This window comes from Pristiophorus japonicus, chromosome 12, assembly GCF_044704955.1.
Source record: "Pristiophorus japonicus isolate sPriJap1 chromosome 12, sPriJap1.hap1, whole genome shotgun sequence".
NCBI classification, from domain to species: domain Eukaryota; kingdom Metazoa; phylum Chordata; class Chondrichthyes; family Pristiophoridae; genus Pristiophorus; species Pristiophorus japonicus.
Window position 1 is genome coordinate 177,056,536 of NC_091988.1, and position 14,226 is coordinate 177,070,761.

Sequence of the window (14,226 nt, forward strand, 5' to 3'; positions counted from 1 at the left end):
GTACGTTTAGATAATAATTGAGTACAGAAAATATAACCTTGTCACATAACTAAGTAGTGTGATAAAAGTAGTCTCTCATTAATTAAACTTACTTTCAAAAACATTATTTTTGATAAATTATTCAGTAGGCTTGTAAAATAACTGCAAAACAAAGCAATTGTACATGACTTTTTGCAGATTTTTTTCCTTAAGGGTTCCATCAACAACAACAATATAGCACCTTTAATTAGTAAAACGTCCGACAATGCTTCACAGAAGCATTATCTGACAAATTGGACACCGAGCCACAAAGAAATAATAGCACAGAGATGACCGAAAGTTTGGTCAAAGAGATAGGTTTTTAGTAGCGACTTAAAAGGAGGAGAGAGATAGAGACAGAGTTTTACGGAGGGAATTCGAGAGCTTAGGAGCTAAGCATTTGAAGGCGTGGGTGCCAATGGTGGGGCGATGGAAATCAGCGTGTTGGTCACAAGTGTGCATTTTAATCCTAGCCCTATAGCTGAAAATCATCAATATCTCAAAAAGAATCAGCATGCAATTTTGTGCTTTTTTTTCACAAAGTGTACAATACAAGATCTTAGTTGCTCTATACGAACATATGAAAATGACGGCTAGAACAGACCTACTGTTCCATCCACCCTGTCCCACACAGTAGTAATGCCTTGTGCAATGCAATTCCCCATCTGCCCCAGAGCTATATATTCTCCTGGGAAAGGCAAAAAATAGATAAAACCCCAGGCCACTTAAGGAAGCTAAAACTAGGAAATTCCTCTCCGACACCCAAGGTGATCAAAACTATCTCAGGAGGTTACATTGGCCCTAATTTATGTTACAGAATATTTACCTCTTGTACGAGACAATCTCTGCCCCAGCCAGAAACATATCTAGCTCTCAAGGAATAGAGGGAATAATGTTAACCCGCAAAAATGGGTTTGTAATAAAAAATTTTTAAATCTGAAACACGATCCCAATCAACATTCCCTCTAAGCTGCGCAATCGTGCAGCTGCGCTGCTCTCTCCAGGTCCCGAGCCGCCCGGGACCGGCTTTATCAATGTTAAATTTTGTGCATACACAAAACTGTGAAGGGGCCGTGTACTCCCAAACAATTGGGGAGGGGAACATTGAACCCGACCTGCCTCGAACCCATCCACCTCCGGAGGCAGGTTGAGGGGTGAGCAATCAATCCCTTAGGAGTTGGGTCGGCCGTTAAAACCTTTTAAGGTTGCGTGCCTTCATTTTAATAAGGTTTCTATTTTTAACCCACCTTGGCTGGGTTTCCCAGGCCTACAGAAATCTGGCAGGTAAAAGTAAATTAAACTATCCATTAAGCTTGTGGCCCTCCTCAGCACCTTATCTCCCATCATATGAGACACCCAAAATTGGGCACAGCATTCTAACTGAGGAGTATCATGGTCTTTCTTGCACCACTGGTTTAAAAATTTTTCCCTGTGGGATGTATGTATGTATGTTTAGCATTTGACCGGTCCTCATGCATAACACTGCACTTTTCTAAGTTAAATAGCATTTGCCAAACACAGGACTACATCTAAATCTGCTTGTAGTAGGCAAGCATCCTGTACAGTCCTAACTCTTGCACATATCTTGGTATCATCGGCAAATTTGAGGATCATTCCCCCAACACCTACATCTAGATCATCAATTAAAATAACAAATAGCAATGGTCCTAACACCGATCACTGCAAAATATCACATCATGAAGAAAATTCCCCCTTTTAATCTACAGCCAAACATAATGTTATTACAAACAAATATTACTATATATAAATGCTAAATACACAAATGATATAATACGGTGTATGTATTTCTGCAAATGTAGAACTCAACAAAATTCATACAACACAAATAGCAGGAAATTACTTGTGTCTGCTATGGTCTAAACCACATTAACAAGTATCAGACAACAATTAGCATGTTCAGATTACTGGAAACTTCTTTAATTACATGGATGTGGCCACTGTCAATTTAAATCAATTAACCAATCTGAAGTAGATCAGAAGACAGCAGAAGTTCTTTAATCAAAATGAAATGAACAAATTTCAGATTTGTCACATTTGGCTAGAACTAGGCTGGTAGAAACATTTGGAGGAAAGCTGCTCTTATTTAAAGGAGCTGGAGAAAAGTGGCCTGAACGGAAGGAAGCCTCTGCTGTCAATCTCGAGAGAAGCTGTTGCCACCAGGGGGGATCTGGAGGGAAGTGGCTGCCAGTGCAAGGGAGGTGGAGAGAAACTGATGTTGCTACTTCCGTTGCATGGGACGCTTTTGTTGTGGAAAAAAAAAACAGGACATTGTTGTTAGAGGGACCTAGTTGGATGTTTTTTTCTTGGGCAAAGCATCTAATCAGAAGCTATTACTTCCCCAAAGGCCTGGAACAAAGTTACAACCATGGAAAGGAACATTCTCAGTTGCCATCTAGACATAAACTTGAAGGAAAGTGCTTCTGAGCAAAACCTTCAGGAATGCGCAGCATTGACAGTGGAAGAGGGAAGCTGGTACCACTGACCTGAAAATAATATACTGCTGCATGGATTTTGAACTTTGTTTAATTGAAGATATCCATTTTGGATTTAAGCAATCAATTGACCATAATGGTAATATATGACTAATTATTGCTTAAAGATATTTTTGGCTGAAAGCAATTGTTTTATTATTGAATAGAGATTCATTTTTTTTTTAAACGGGCCATTTGCTATGATTTTGTTTTATTTTTGTCATCTTTGGTGACTATTTAGTTCTTAGTTGGTTTATATTCAGTGTATTTTAACAGTAATTAGGAGACTTTTATTCAGCTGACAAACCACAAAATGCTGCTTAAATACTGTTAGGTCTGTTATCTGTTAGTGGAATGCCTGTCATACTAAAATAATGCCAGTAAAGATGTTCTGATGTAACAATTTAACTTTATATTATTTATTTTATCTGTCTATGTATGATTATAAAATAGGAATACGAAGATACTAAATATCTAAAATTACATGCAGCCTGTTATATGGTGCTATGCAATTTAATATTTGCAACTCTGACATTTATAAATGTTAGTTTGTGATGCATGCATATGTTTCTCAGCTTGATGAGTTTAGGCTTAAATGGTCAGGTGGATAGGATTTTTTAAAGTTGCAAGCTGTTTTTTACTAGACTATTCTTGTTGTTTTCCAGCTGTCAGAATAGGGTGACTGATTCATACATAATCACCAACCCCTTCCCCAAGTTCTCCTATCTCTTTTTAACAATGGCCCGAGTTTTACTGGAACGGGGAATCTCGCAGCATGCCCTATCATTTAGACTTTTCCCCTCACCCTTCAGCTCGAAAATGTTTCACCCTGCAAGTTGCTGGAAATGCGAGCCGCTAAAGAGGCATCTGGGACCTTGGTGAACGATGGGACCAACATTCTATCTCATTAACGAATGAGATTTAAGGATTGAGAAAGAAACCGAGCAATGACGGAAATAGAAATAGGATGAATTTGTGTCAAATCAGGTACAGGAAGAGGGAAAGATTGGATTAAGAGAGAGATAAAAAAACAAAAAGGAAAAAGTAAGAAAAAAAAACATTTAAAATTTTAAAAATCTGTAACAACAATTTACTACCTGTAGGAGTGAGACTCCATAGTTTCAATTGTTCCCTTTCTGGGCCGGAGAGGGTTAGGCATTGTAGGAACATAAATCTCGTTATTAAAAAAGTACTTGCGCTGTTAAGTACGAGCCCAAACTTTCTGCGGCAAGTTTAATTGGCAATTAATGTGCAAATGCAGCAATTTCTTAAAATTCCAGTGAGGTTGAAGACGAGCTGCCATTTTGGCAAGGCTAATTGCTGAGGGGTACAACTTGTCCAGCAACTTATGATAATTCACTACTCACGGTATATCGCTTCCTTGTCACAGGTTGCTGGACAATTTACACATCAATAACGACATGCACATTAAATTTGTCGTTATTTTGGCAGCAAAATCTGAGCCATTGTCTCTCTTTCCTGGTCCCTCACACATCCCACACAGTCAGCGGCAATGACCTTACCTGCACTGCATTGAGCATTTGGCAAGCTTTAATAGTGTACAAATTCATTGATATTTTGTACACATTGCCAGATGTCAGCCAGGCTGGGAGTTTTGGAACTGTCAGGTAATACAGATAACACAAATCCATGTTTTAAATACTTGATAATGAGCCAAAAGAAACTAAACAATTTTAGCACCTCCTTGCCTCAGGATATGTTGTACATGCTTGTGCCAATTTGACAATGAGACAATGGTGGCTGGTTCCCGAGATCGGAAACTCTACAATTTGTTCATTTGTTTTTTATAAATATAGAAGTTATCACAGTAAATATGACTCTGCTAAATAAATGTTTGAGATTTATGAGAAAATGATATTCAAAATCCATGTCCCATTTCCTACATTATTTTCTTGCTTTCTTAAGATTCCCCTGGTCTCACACACCACTCTCATGAACAACGAACATACAAGAGCCCCATTAGTAGATCTCTCCCTTTTTGCTTTGGAACCATTGTCCAGGCTGTCTGCCAGAGCAATACAGATTGTCCTTACCTGTGCTTTTCCCTTCCTCTCTCGGAAAGTGCCTACACTCCTTACCTTCTCTCAGAGGATCCACTTGTGACTGAGCAATTGCTCTCTAAGTAATGACTGAATGGACCTGTGTTGTAGCAGACTGCTGTTTTAAATATGAAAATATATTAGCCAGAAACTGTAACATTGGGCTCAATTTTCCCCAAAGCATATTTTGGGGCATACTGGAAGAGTTACGCCTGATTTTTTTTGGGTCTAAGTACGCAAAAAAAAAATTCTAATTTTCCCTGTTGGATTTCTTCATTTTGGCATGGCGTAACCCGACTTTTAGTTTTGGGGGTGGAGCCTTGATCGGCGCCAAAAAGATCGGGCTGCCATGGTAACCAGGGATACAATGCGAGCTGAGGCTGCAAAGTGAAGCATACAGCCAGCTCCCAACACATTAAAAGAATTGAAAAACACATAGCAGAAACTTACCTCCAACTCCGCCCGAAGGGCTTGCCGGTCCGGTCCCATTCTCAGTCCCCATTCTCCCGGTCCAGTCTCATTCTCAGTCTCCGGATTTTTTTGTGTGTGTGTATGTGTGTGTGTGTGAGAGAACCGGGGACCGAGAATGGGACTGAACAGCCTTCAGTTGCTGCTATGTGTTTTTCAATTCTTTGTGTGTGTCTGGGCATCTGCTGCGCTGATTTCCTTAACTCTCCAGAAGGTTTTTCTGCAGAGGCCACATATGCTGGCCTAAGCACAACTCTCAGCTAGCCAAACTTCCCTAAATGGCCAGAATTGACACAGGTGGCTGGTTACGCCCCCTTTGGCTTTAAAAAAAAAAAGGACCTAAAAAAATCGTAACTAACAGAGTTACACTGGTGCAAATTGATTGGGGAAACTGTGGTTTTTCAACTTAGGCCAAAAAAAGCAGCCTGCTCCAAAAAAACAGCGCAAATCACTGGGGAAAATTGAGCCCATTGTTAGTATTGATTCTGGCAGCAAATATGAGTCAACAATTTGGTAAATGCCAAATAAAAGCTGTGGCTGAAAATTGGTTTGAATGATTAATAGTAGCTAAAATCTAATGAAAAATAATTTACCTGTTGAATGAGAGTGAACTTAAGGCTGTTGGTTTACTGTGGTAGGTAATTTGAGAGCTGTTCGAGGAGACAGCACCAAGCTATAGTGCTGTATTCACATTATCCCCATGTCCAGGCAAAGCAAAGCTCTACAACATGCACACTTAAACCTGCATAGAGCTTTGCTAACCATGGTTTAAATGTCACTGAAATTCCTAAAGCTAATAAAGAGATGATTGTCCAGTATCATTAGAAATGTAAAGATTACATATTATTATATTGTATTTACAGCACAGAAACAAGCTATTCAGCCCAACTGGTCCATGCCGGTGTTTGTGCTCCACATGAGCCTCCTCCCACCTTTCTTCATCTAACCCCATCAACTAATCCTTCTATTCCTTTCTCCCTCTATCTAGCTTGCCATTAAATGCATCTATACAATTACCTCAACTACTCCTTGTGGTCGGGAGTTTCACATTCTAACCACTCTCTGGGTAAAGAGGTTTCTCCTGAATTCTATATTGGATTTATTAGTGACCATCTTATATTTATAGCCCCGAGTTCTGGTCTCCAGAACAAGTGGAAAGATCTGATCTACTTCTACCCTACCAAACCCTTTCATAATTTTAAAGATCTTTATCAAGTCACCACCTCAGCCTTCTCTGAGAGAAAAGAGCTCCAGCCTGTTCAATCTTTCCTGAAAAATATAATCACTCAGTTCTGGTATCATTCTAGTAATTGCTCAACCATTGGTGGCCGAGTCTTCTGTTGCCTAAGCCTCAAGCTCCGGAACTCCCTGCCTAAACCTCTCCGCCTCTCTATCTCTCTTTCCACCTTCAAGTCACTACTTAAAACATAGCTCTTTGATCAAGCTTTTGGGATGCCTTGGGACATTAAAGGCGCTATATAAATACTAGTTGTTGTTGCTGTTCTAGTAAATCTTTTTGCACCTTCTCCAGTACCTCTATCCTTTTTATAATATGAAGACCAGAACTGTTCACAGTATAAGTGTGGTTTAACCAAGGTACTATACAAGTTGAACATAACTTCTCTACTTTTCAATTCTATCCTTCTAGAAATAAACCCCAGTACTTCATTTTCTTTTTTGGAGTGACTGCTGCCAACGACCGGAAGCAGAAGCTCCAACGATTGGAGGCATGATATTTCTGCCCCCACCTGGCTTTTTTTTTTATAAATGAGCCCACTCCCTTCCCAGCTTTTTAAAAAATAAATAATTCCGCTCCCTTCCAGTCTTTTTTTTATATAAACTAGCCCGCTCCCTTTCAGTCTTGTTTTTATAAATTAGCCCGCTCCCTTCCTGGCTTTTTAAAGTTTTTTTCCCAATGAGCCCACTCCCACAATGAACCGGAAGCACGCATGTGCAGAACGTTTCTACACAGGTTCCGGTTTATTGGCAGCAGTCACGCTTTTCTTTTTCGTGGCCTTAGTAACCTGCATTGTTACATTTAGTGATTTGTGTATCTGTACCCATAGTTGCCTCTGCTCCTCTACCACATTTATGCTCCAAGGAATATGCAACCTCTTTATTCTTCCAACCAAAACATACCATCTCACACTTACCTGTATTGAAGTTAATTTGCCAATTACACACCCATTCTGCAAGTTAGCCCAGCAGAATATCTGGAGATTTTTTCTATAAAGTTTGAAATGTTGGTTTTGTAATGATTGCTACCATATTGTAGCTATGGTCTCAGACCTGTATCTGTGGTGTGTGATGTGCAGAGTTGACAGACCAGCATTTCAACTCTACTAATGTTATACATTTATTTTTCAATGTTTTTGAAGTCTCCATGAAATCCAGTGGACCATCTGGGCTTTGGTCTGGAGCTACACTGTGCAAAGTCCAACCAGCGTAAGATGGTCTTTTAGGGAGTGTGTTTTGGAATCTGAGCGGGATTTGACTCATGCTCTCGTAGTAGACCCATCGTTTCAGCCTGTTCTGGCTCATGGAACATATTTCTTGCTATCTCGACTCTATTTTTTTGTCCCCTTGCCCAGTCTCTTCCAACCTGCATCCATGACTCTTCTGATGCCCTCCACCACTTTTAAAAGTTTCCAGTTTCCTGACCCAAACCATCCCCTTTTCACCATGGACATCCAATCCCTCTACACCTCCGTCCCCCATCAGGACGGCCTGCGGGCCCTCCGCTTCTTTCTTGAATGGAGGCCCAACGCGTCCCTATTCAACACCACCGTCCTGCGCCTGGCTGAACTTGTTCCTATATTGAACAACTTCTCCTTTGACTCAACTCACTTCCTCCAAATAAAAGGTGTCGCTATGTGAACCCTTGTGGGTCCTAGCTGTGCCGCCTTTTTCGTGGATTGCATGAAACATCCAGTCCTACTCAGATCCCCTCCCTCACCTTTTTTTATTGGGACATTGATGACTGTATCCGTGCCGCTTTCTGCTTTTGCCCGGGACTGGAAAATTATATCAACTTTGCTTCAAATTTCCACCCATCGCTCGCCTTCATATGGTTCATCTCCAACTCTTCCCTTCCTCGATTTCCCTTATCTTCATTTCTGGGGATAGGTTGGCAACCAATATCTACTATAACCTCACTTACTCCCACAGCTATCTTGGTTACACTTCTTCCCACCCAGCCAGCATTCTGTAATATCTACTATAACCTCACTTACTCCCACAGCTACCTTGGTTACACTTCCTCCCACCCAGCATTCCATTCTCCCAGTTTTTCAGTCTCCATCTCTACATTGGGGAGACCAAACGCATATTGGGTGATTGCTTTGTTGAATACCTACCTCCTTTCAGTCTGCAAGCGTAACCCTGAGCTTCCGGTCACTTGCCATTTTAATTATCCGACCCACTCCCATTCTGATCTCTCTGTCCTCAGTCTCATACACTCAAGGAGCAGCACATCATCTTTCGATTAGGCACTTTACAACCTTCTGGACTCAACATTGAGTTCGACAATTGCAGATCATAACCACTGCTCCCATTTAATCAGACAGCAGGTGCTGGTAATGAATGGTTCTGCTGTTGCAATTTACAGCTTCTCTGGACACATCTTTTGTTTATTTACTTGTTCCGTTACCACTCCCTTTTGCCATTTAAATCACGCCTGCCTTCCAACCTATCACAGACCTTCCCTTTTGTTCTTTCCTCCCTCCCCCTGCACTGATACATCTCTAACTTTTTCCAGTTCTGACAAAACGTCATCGGCCTGAAATGTTAACTCGGTTTCTCTCCACATATGTTGCCTGACCTGCTGAGTATTTTCAGCATTTTGTGTTTTGATTTCATGAGTTGTACTTCCACTTTTGTGTTGATATGCACCTAAAAACTTTGCCTCATATTAAGAGACAATTCAACTGTATTCCTAGATACGAGGCTACACAGAAACTCTGTAAAATCATTGCAAAGCAGATATCTGGCCCACAATTCTGTACAAATTGGCTGATTCCTTGTTTACAATGCTGATCAAGATAAACATTTATATTGTATTTGAAATTAAAATAATAATCCAAATGAAACAGCCCCAGAAATTAAACAAGTGGCATTAATGCATTATAATTCACAAAAGGATGATTCTGTAAGGACATTTCTGTTGGCATTAGCAAACAAATGCTAACACAATCCTATGACATTCCTTTCTCTGTTTTAACAGTCACTCACTAAGCATATACTTTAAACGCTAAAACAGCGACAAAAGAATGTCATCCATTCGCTGATATTCGCAATACTAATTCTAGGGTGATGCATTTTCTTTAAAACCTGATGTTTATATTTTCATAGCTGTTTAAGAAAGTAGGTATCCTGCGTTCGTTTTTTAAAAAATCTTGCTGAAAATGGAATGGAGGCATTTCAGAGCAAACTACAGAGAAAAAGGCACCAGTCGGAGTTCGGACGAGCTTTGGGTGCAATGGGCGAGAATTTAATGGGCCGATGGCCTTTTCTCTATCCCTATATTCTTCTAAATTTTAAGTTCTGCCGGCTGTGGAGTATGTTACTTCATTACGACAGTATTTATTTCTGCCCTTCATCTCTTTAATCGTCTTTACAAAGCAGTCTGTGAAAGCCCAGACAGTAAAGGGCGGGAAGTCGAGGTCCTGAGTGAGGGTCTGAGACCCGAAATGTCGCCTGGCTGACTTGTTCCGCCACAGATGTTAACTGACCTGCTGCGTGTTTTTCTTTCGCTTTTACTGTTTTTGTTTTTAGATTTGCAGCATTTTATTTATGTATTTATTGTCTATGAAGGCCCAGGTCCTGTCTAGAGCCATTAATATTACACAATTGAAAATGTAATTTCTCATTAACCAGGTAGGGAAGAGCAGCTGTGCTGGATGGACGCTGTGAGGAATTAAACTGGCTTTTTAAATGTGAGTTCTAAAACACACGATTATAAATTTAATTTTCATTCAGAATGTTTTAGAAATAAATTCTCTAATGTGTGCTTCGTAGTTTCCTTTCGCTTAGAATCATGTTTTCGGAATCGCAGCAAAAATGCGTTTCTGTATTCACTTGGGGCGGGGAGGGGTAGTTTAAACTCAGCGAGCCCTCCCCCAGTACTTCAGCGGCCGGTTATAAATAGACCAATGTTGGCTTGTTGTTCTTGTCTGCTTGTCCTGTCACTCTGCCAGATTTTTTTTTAAACACCGAACGCATTTTCATTGGGTGGGGGACCTATCTGAAGTAGTTATGAGCAGCCAAACTTGCCCACAGCTGGATTGAGGTGCTGGTATTGCTTCACATTTGTTTAATGAACCTCATGTTGGGCCTTTTTGTCCTGCGCACAGCTGTAAACAGAGCGCTGTGGAGGGGGAGAAAAGCCATGACCGTGAGCTGGGTGGGTAGGGCTGCCACTGAAGTTAATTCCTGAAAAGGCGACTCGAGCTGAGTGCCTGGGTCCACTCTGCCAAGGAGACAGGTAATGAGTGTCTCTATGGTAACGCCAGTGTCTCGATGAGAAGTAGGATCCTGGTAGGCGAGCTCTAATCCCACGACATGTACTGTGGAGCTGTGAAAAGGACTGCTCCGAGCTATAGTTTCATATATACATATATTGTGGCACGTCAGGTATTTAACAAAAGGTGTACGAATATGATTTAAGTATATAATCAAAATTACGTCAATGTATTTTGAACAGGTCTTTATATAAATCGAAAGTGTATGGTGTGTGTATATTGCGATAAATACAGCAAAATAAATGAGTTTAGTGTAAAGTCGATTATATTACATAATCAATGAGTGAGATGTGTGAATCGGTACATGAATAAAAGGATATTTTATTACCTAAAATATTTCTACATAAATATATTTTGGTGATTTTACTTAATCCTGATATAGGTGCAAAATATTTAAACATAGTTCTAAATACGATATTTGAGTTGAAACAAAATCAATGTGCAGGTATTGCTGTAATAACTAGTTGAGTTGGGATTTGGCACGATAAAGGCCACTGATTTCCAATTCTCGAGAAAATGGATGGAATTGTAGAATTCGAACCCTGAAATACTAATGGAAAAGTCTGTAATAACTCAATTTGACTTACTTGATCGTCGTTAACCAATGGGCCTAATTATAAATGGATAGAATCATGAAATGAGATTCCTAAAAAAACATTAAACTCCCTGAATCCCACAAAATAAGAATGAAATGTGACTCGTTTAGTCATTGTAAACCAATGGAATCACAGAGAGAGATGCCCCAAAACACCAGTAAAAATTCCAGAATCCCAACTGTATTTGACTTCCAGCCACAGCAAATCGGTGGCCCTGCCTATGCTATAATCTTTGTAGGAACGCGTTTTTTGTTTAATATATCGGGTTGGAGTCCTCTTCTTTAAACTCTTGGGTTTCTGTTGATGTTTACACACAAAATCATGTTCAGTGACCCGAGTGCTAAGGGATGCTGCTACTCCCTTTTGCTTCAGACAAAATACTAGCTCTTCACATTAAGCATTTTTCCCCTCCAACTGCTAAATTAGAGACAGAACACATGTCCAACGCTGTCCTCCGCAACTCGATTTTACCTCAAAAAAACTCAATGCAATAAAGCCAAACTACCTACCAGGTTAGAAACAGATTTGTAACAGTTTTCAAGCGTCCAAATTATTAATCTAATGTATTTATTACACAAAGGTTCCCAGAAATTTAGGTGCGTTTAAGTAGTTAACAGCAGAGGTACAATAAAATCTGCCAAAGAGCAAACAGGCCAGCATACTACACGCATGATTTAATTCTACTGTCAATATCTAATTAAAATGGTATGCATAAACCTATCTTTTTTTAAAGTAGATATATTTGCAGTAGAAATAACACTTGTTTAAGTGAGTCTTCTATAGAAATTAAGTGCAGAATATTATTGTCAATATCCACTCGTCCTCCCACACAGAATTAGGATCTGGGACGCAGAGCTTGTTGCCTGGCGACGAAGTACATCCAATGTGCCACAGTCTGACTTCCATACTGCTATCCAAATGTTACCTCTTTCGTGATTACTCTTGGAAGAACCAATAAGTTAGCGCTAAATGATCTACACTACATAAATCTATTATTTGTCAACAGTCTCTCCACATACATGCACACAAAAAAAATCCCATTCAAAAAACATCCCAGTGTGATTGGTTCCCAATTTCCCCTATTAATTGGTTTTAGTCCCAGGCGTCTTTCTGTTTTCCACTTGTGGTTTCCGCTGCTCTACTCTCCCAGGCCAGGCTCATTTAGCTAATTATAATGAACTGGAGAGCTGGTGCTTTGCATTGCTCATCCAAGTGCAATTTACCTGGCCAAGAGACTGCTAATGCAGGCTAATTAGTGACTACTGCACGCAGCAAGAAGCACTGAACAAATGGGAGGGGGTGGGGAGATGAAAACAAGACGAAACGATGAAAAGCAAGGGAAACTAACAACCTAGGTTGGGCAGTCTGTGCCACTTTTATTTATTTTTATATACGCAGGATTGACTTTTAAGTCGCCTAATGGATCGTGTTTCTCTCCTGAAACTGCCTTTCGTTTTACAATAAAGCAAACGAAAGGATCCTGTGTTCTTCCAAATAAGAAAACGGAAGACCTAACTGACAGGAGTGTGTCAGACAGTAAGGGTGGAGGCTGGCCACAGAAACCATACCGCTTAAGATGCCACTGGATAAAAATAAAGAAGGGACGATGATGGGGGCAGAGACAGTTGATGGTAACACATTAGAAATGTGCGTAGGTTTATTTTTTTTCCAAAGACCGTTAGAGAAATAAACTAGGAGAGAGAAAAAAAAACAGAGACTGATGGGTAGAGGGAGCAGGAAACAGTTGATGTGTGCCAGGGGGCATCACGACAGCACATCACTGCAGAATGGTATTCCGGAACATCGAACTATGGCCACTGTGCTCCGTGATATTTTTTGTATCCCGGACAAATTCCCATCAGTTGTTTCACAGTCCATTAACCTTGCAACAAAAAAAAATAGGAAATAGGCGAATCGCTAACTTCACCCCTCCTATAAATAAATATTGTTCTATACTGGCTAGAACGCAATTTGGAAACTCGTGCAAACTTGCAATATCATTTTGCAGTTCAATGAATATATAGAGCTAGAGATTTCGTCTTTATTTGGAGGGATTCCTTACTTGCTGTTTCGTCTGAAATTACCTGCATATCTAAATGATTTTAAGATCAGAGCTGGACAAAGTTCAGATGCTGGGCTCCAGCATTTGGAACGACCATTTATTTACCTTATTTTACATAGAGACAGTGACCAGGTGTTCAACACCAAGCAGCCATGCAAATCAGTACGTGACAGCAGGAGGAGCGCCTAAAATACTACATAGCACAGTAACTACCCAGACTTTAAAGACAGACGAAACATTTATTGATCAGATATAAATAAATACATTTTCCACTCTGGAGACTAACCGTTGTTTTTACTGGTACGTATACCGCTGGTTTTCCGGCAGCACCCTTTTTCAGATCGCCCATCCCCAGCTGGAATCCCTTCGATTTCACCCAAAATTTGAATTTGGCATTATCAACCGAGCTGAGCTCGACTCCGCTCAACAGCTGCACAATCCGGTCGTATTTTTTCCGAGTCACCGTCTTTGTTTTTCCCGAATCTCCGTAGGTCCTCAGACACCAGTCCTGAAAGTGACCGTACATGTCGCGATCCCCGCTGCTCTCCCAATCGATCGCTTTGTTCGCCATGTAGAAAGGAGGGGGGGGGGGGGGGGGGGAAAAGAGAGAAATCTTTACACCTCCGTAAAAATCCCCCTTAAAGAAAAAGAGAAAATGGGCTCAATCAGTTTGTGAGCACTTCGGTACCTTTTTGTGGCGGATCTCTTCCTTACCCCCCCTCCAAAAAAAAAATTGCAACACAAGCTTACATGGATCGTCCGGATCAATAAATCTGATGGCCCGGCATGGTCAGTGCGGTTGAGGCGGCGGATCTAGTTGTGGAAGAACAGCTTGTTGCAGGTTGGATGGGCAGGATTTGGAGCCACTTGGTGGGAGGTTGGGGCTGGGTGTAGGGTCCGGTTAAGCCGTTCTAGGTGATGGTGTAGTGTTGGAAATGCGCCTCCAGAGGGGTCTCTGTTCCTGGTCCAGCCCCCCTTCCTCTTCCTCTTCTCACCCGCTGACCTGATTGG

At 40.8% G+C, this 14,226-nt stretch overlaps 1 protein-coding gene across 1 annotated transcript in view; it reads right to left on the reverse strand.

Annotated features, from left to right (window-relative positions):
- Positions 1-13,786, reverse strand: part of nol4lb (nucleolar protein 4-like b) — a 322,631-nt gene extending 308,845 nt beyond the window's left edge. The window contains exon 1 of the mRNA XM_070896203.1: positions 13,502-13,786. Coding sequence (XP_070752304.1) covers positions 13,502-13,786 — 285 coding nt within the window. The remainder of the gene's footprint in view (positions 1-13,501) is intronic.
- Between the last annotated feature and the right edge of the window lie 440 nt (positions 13,787-14,226).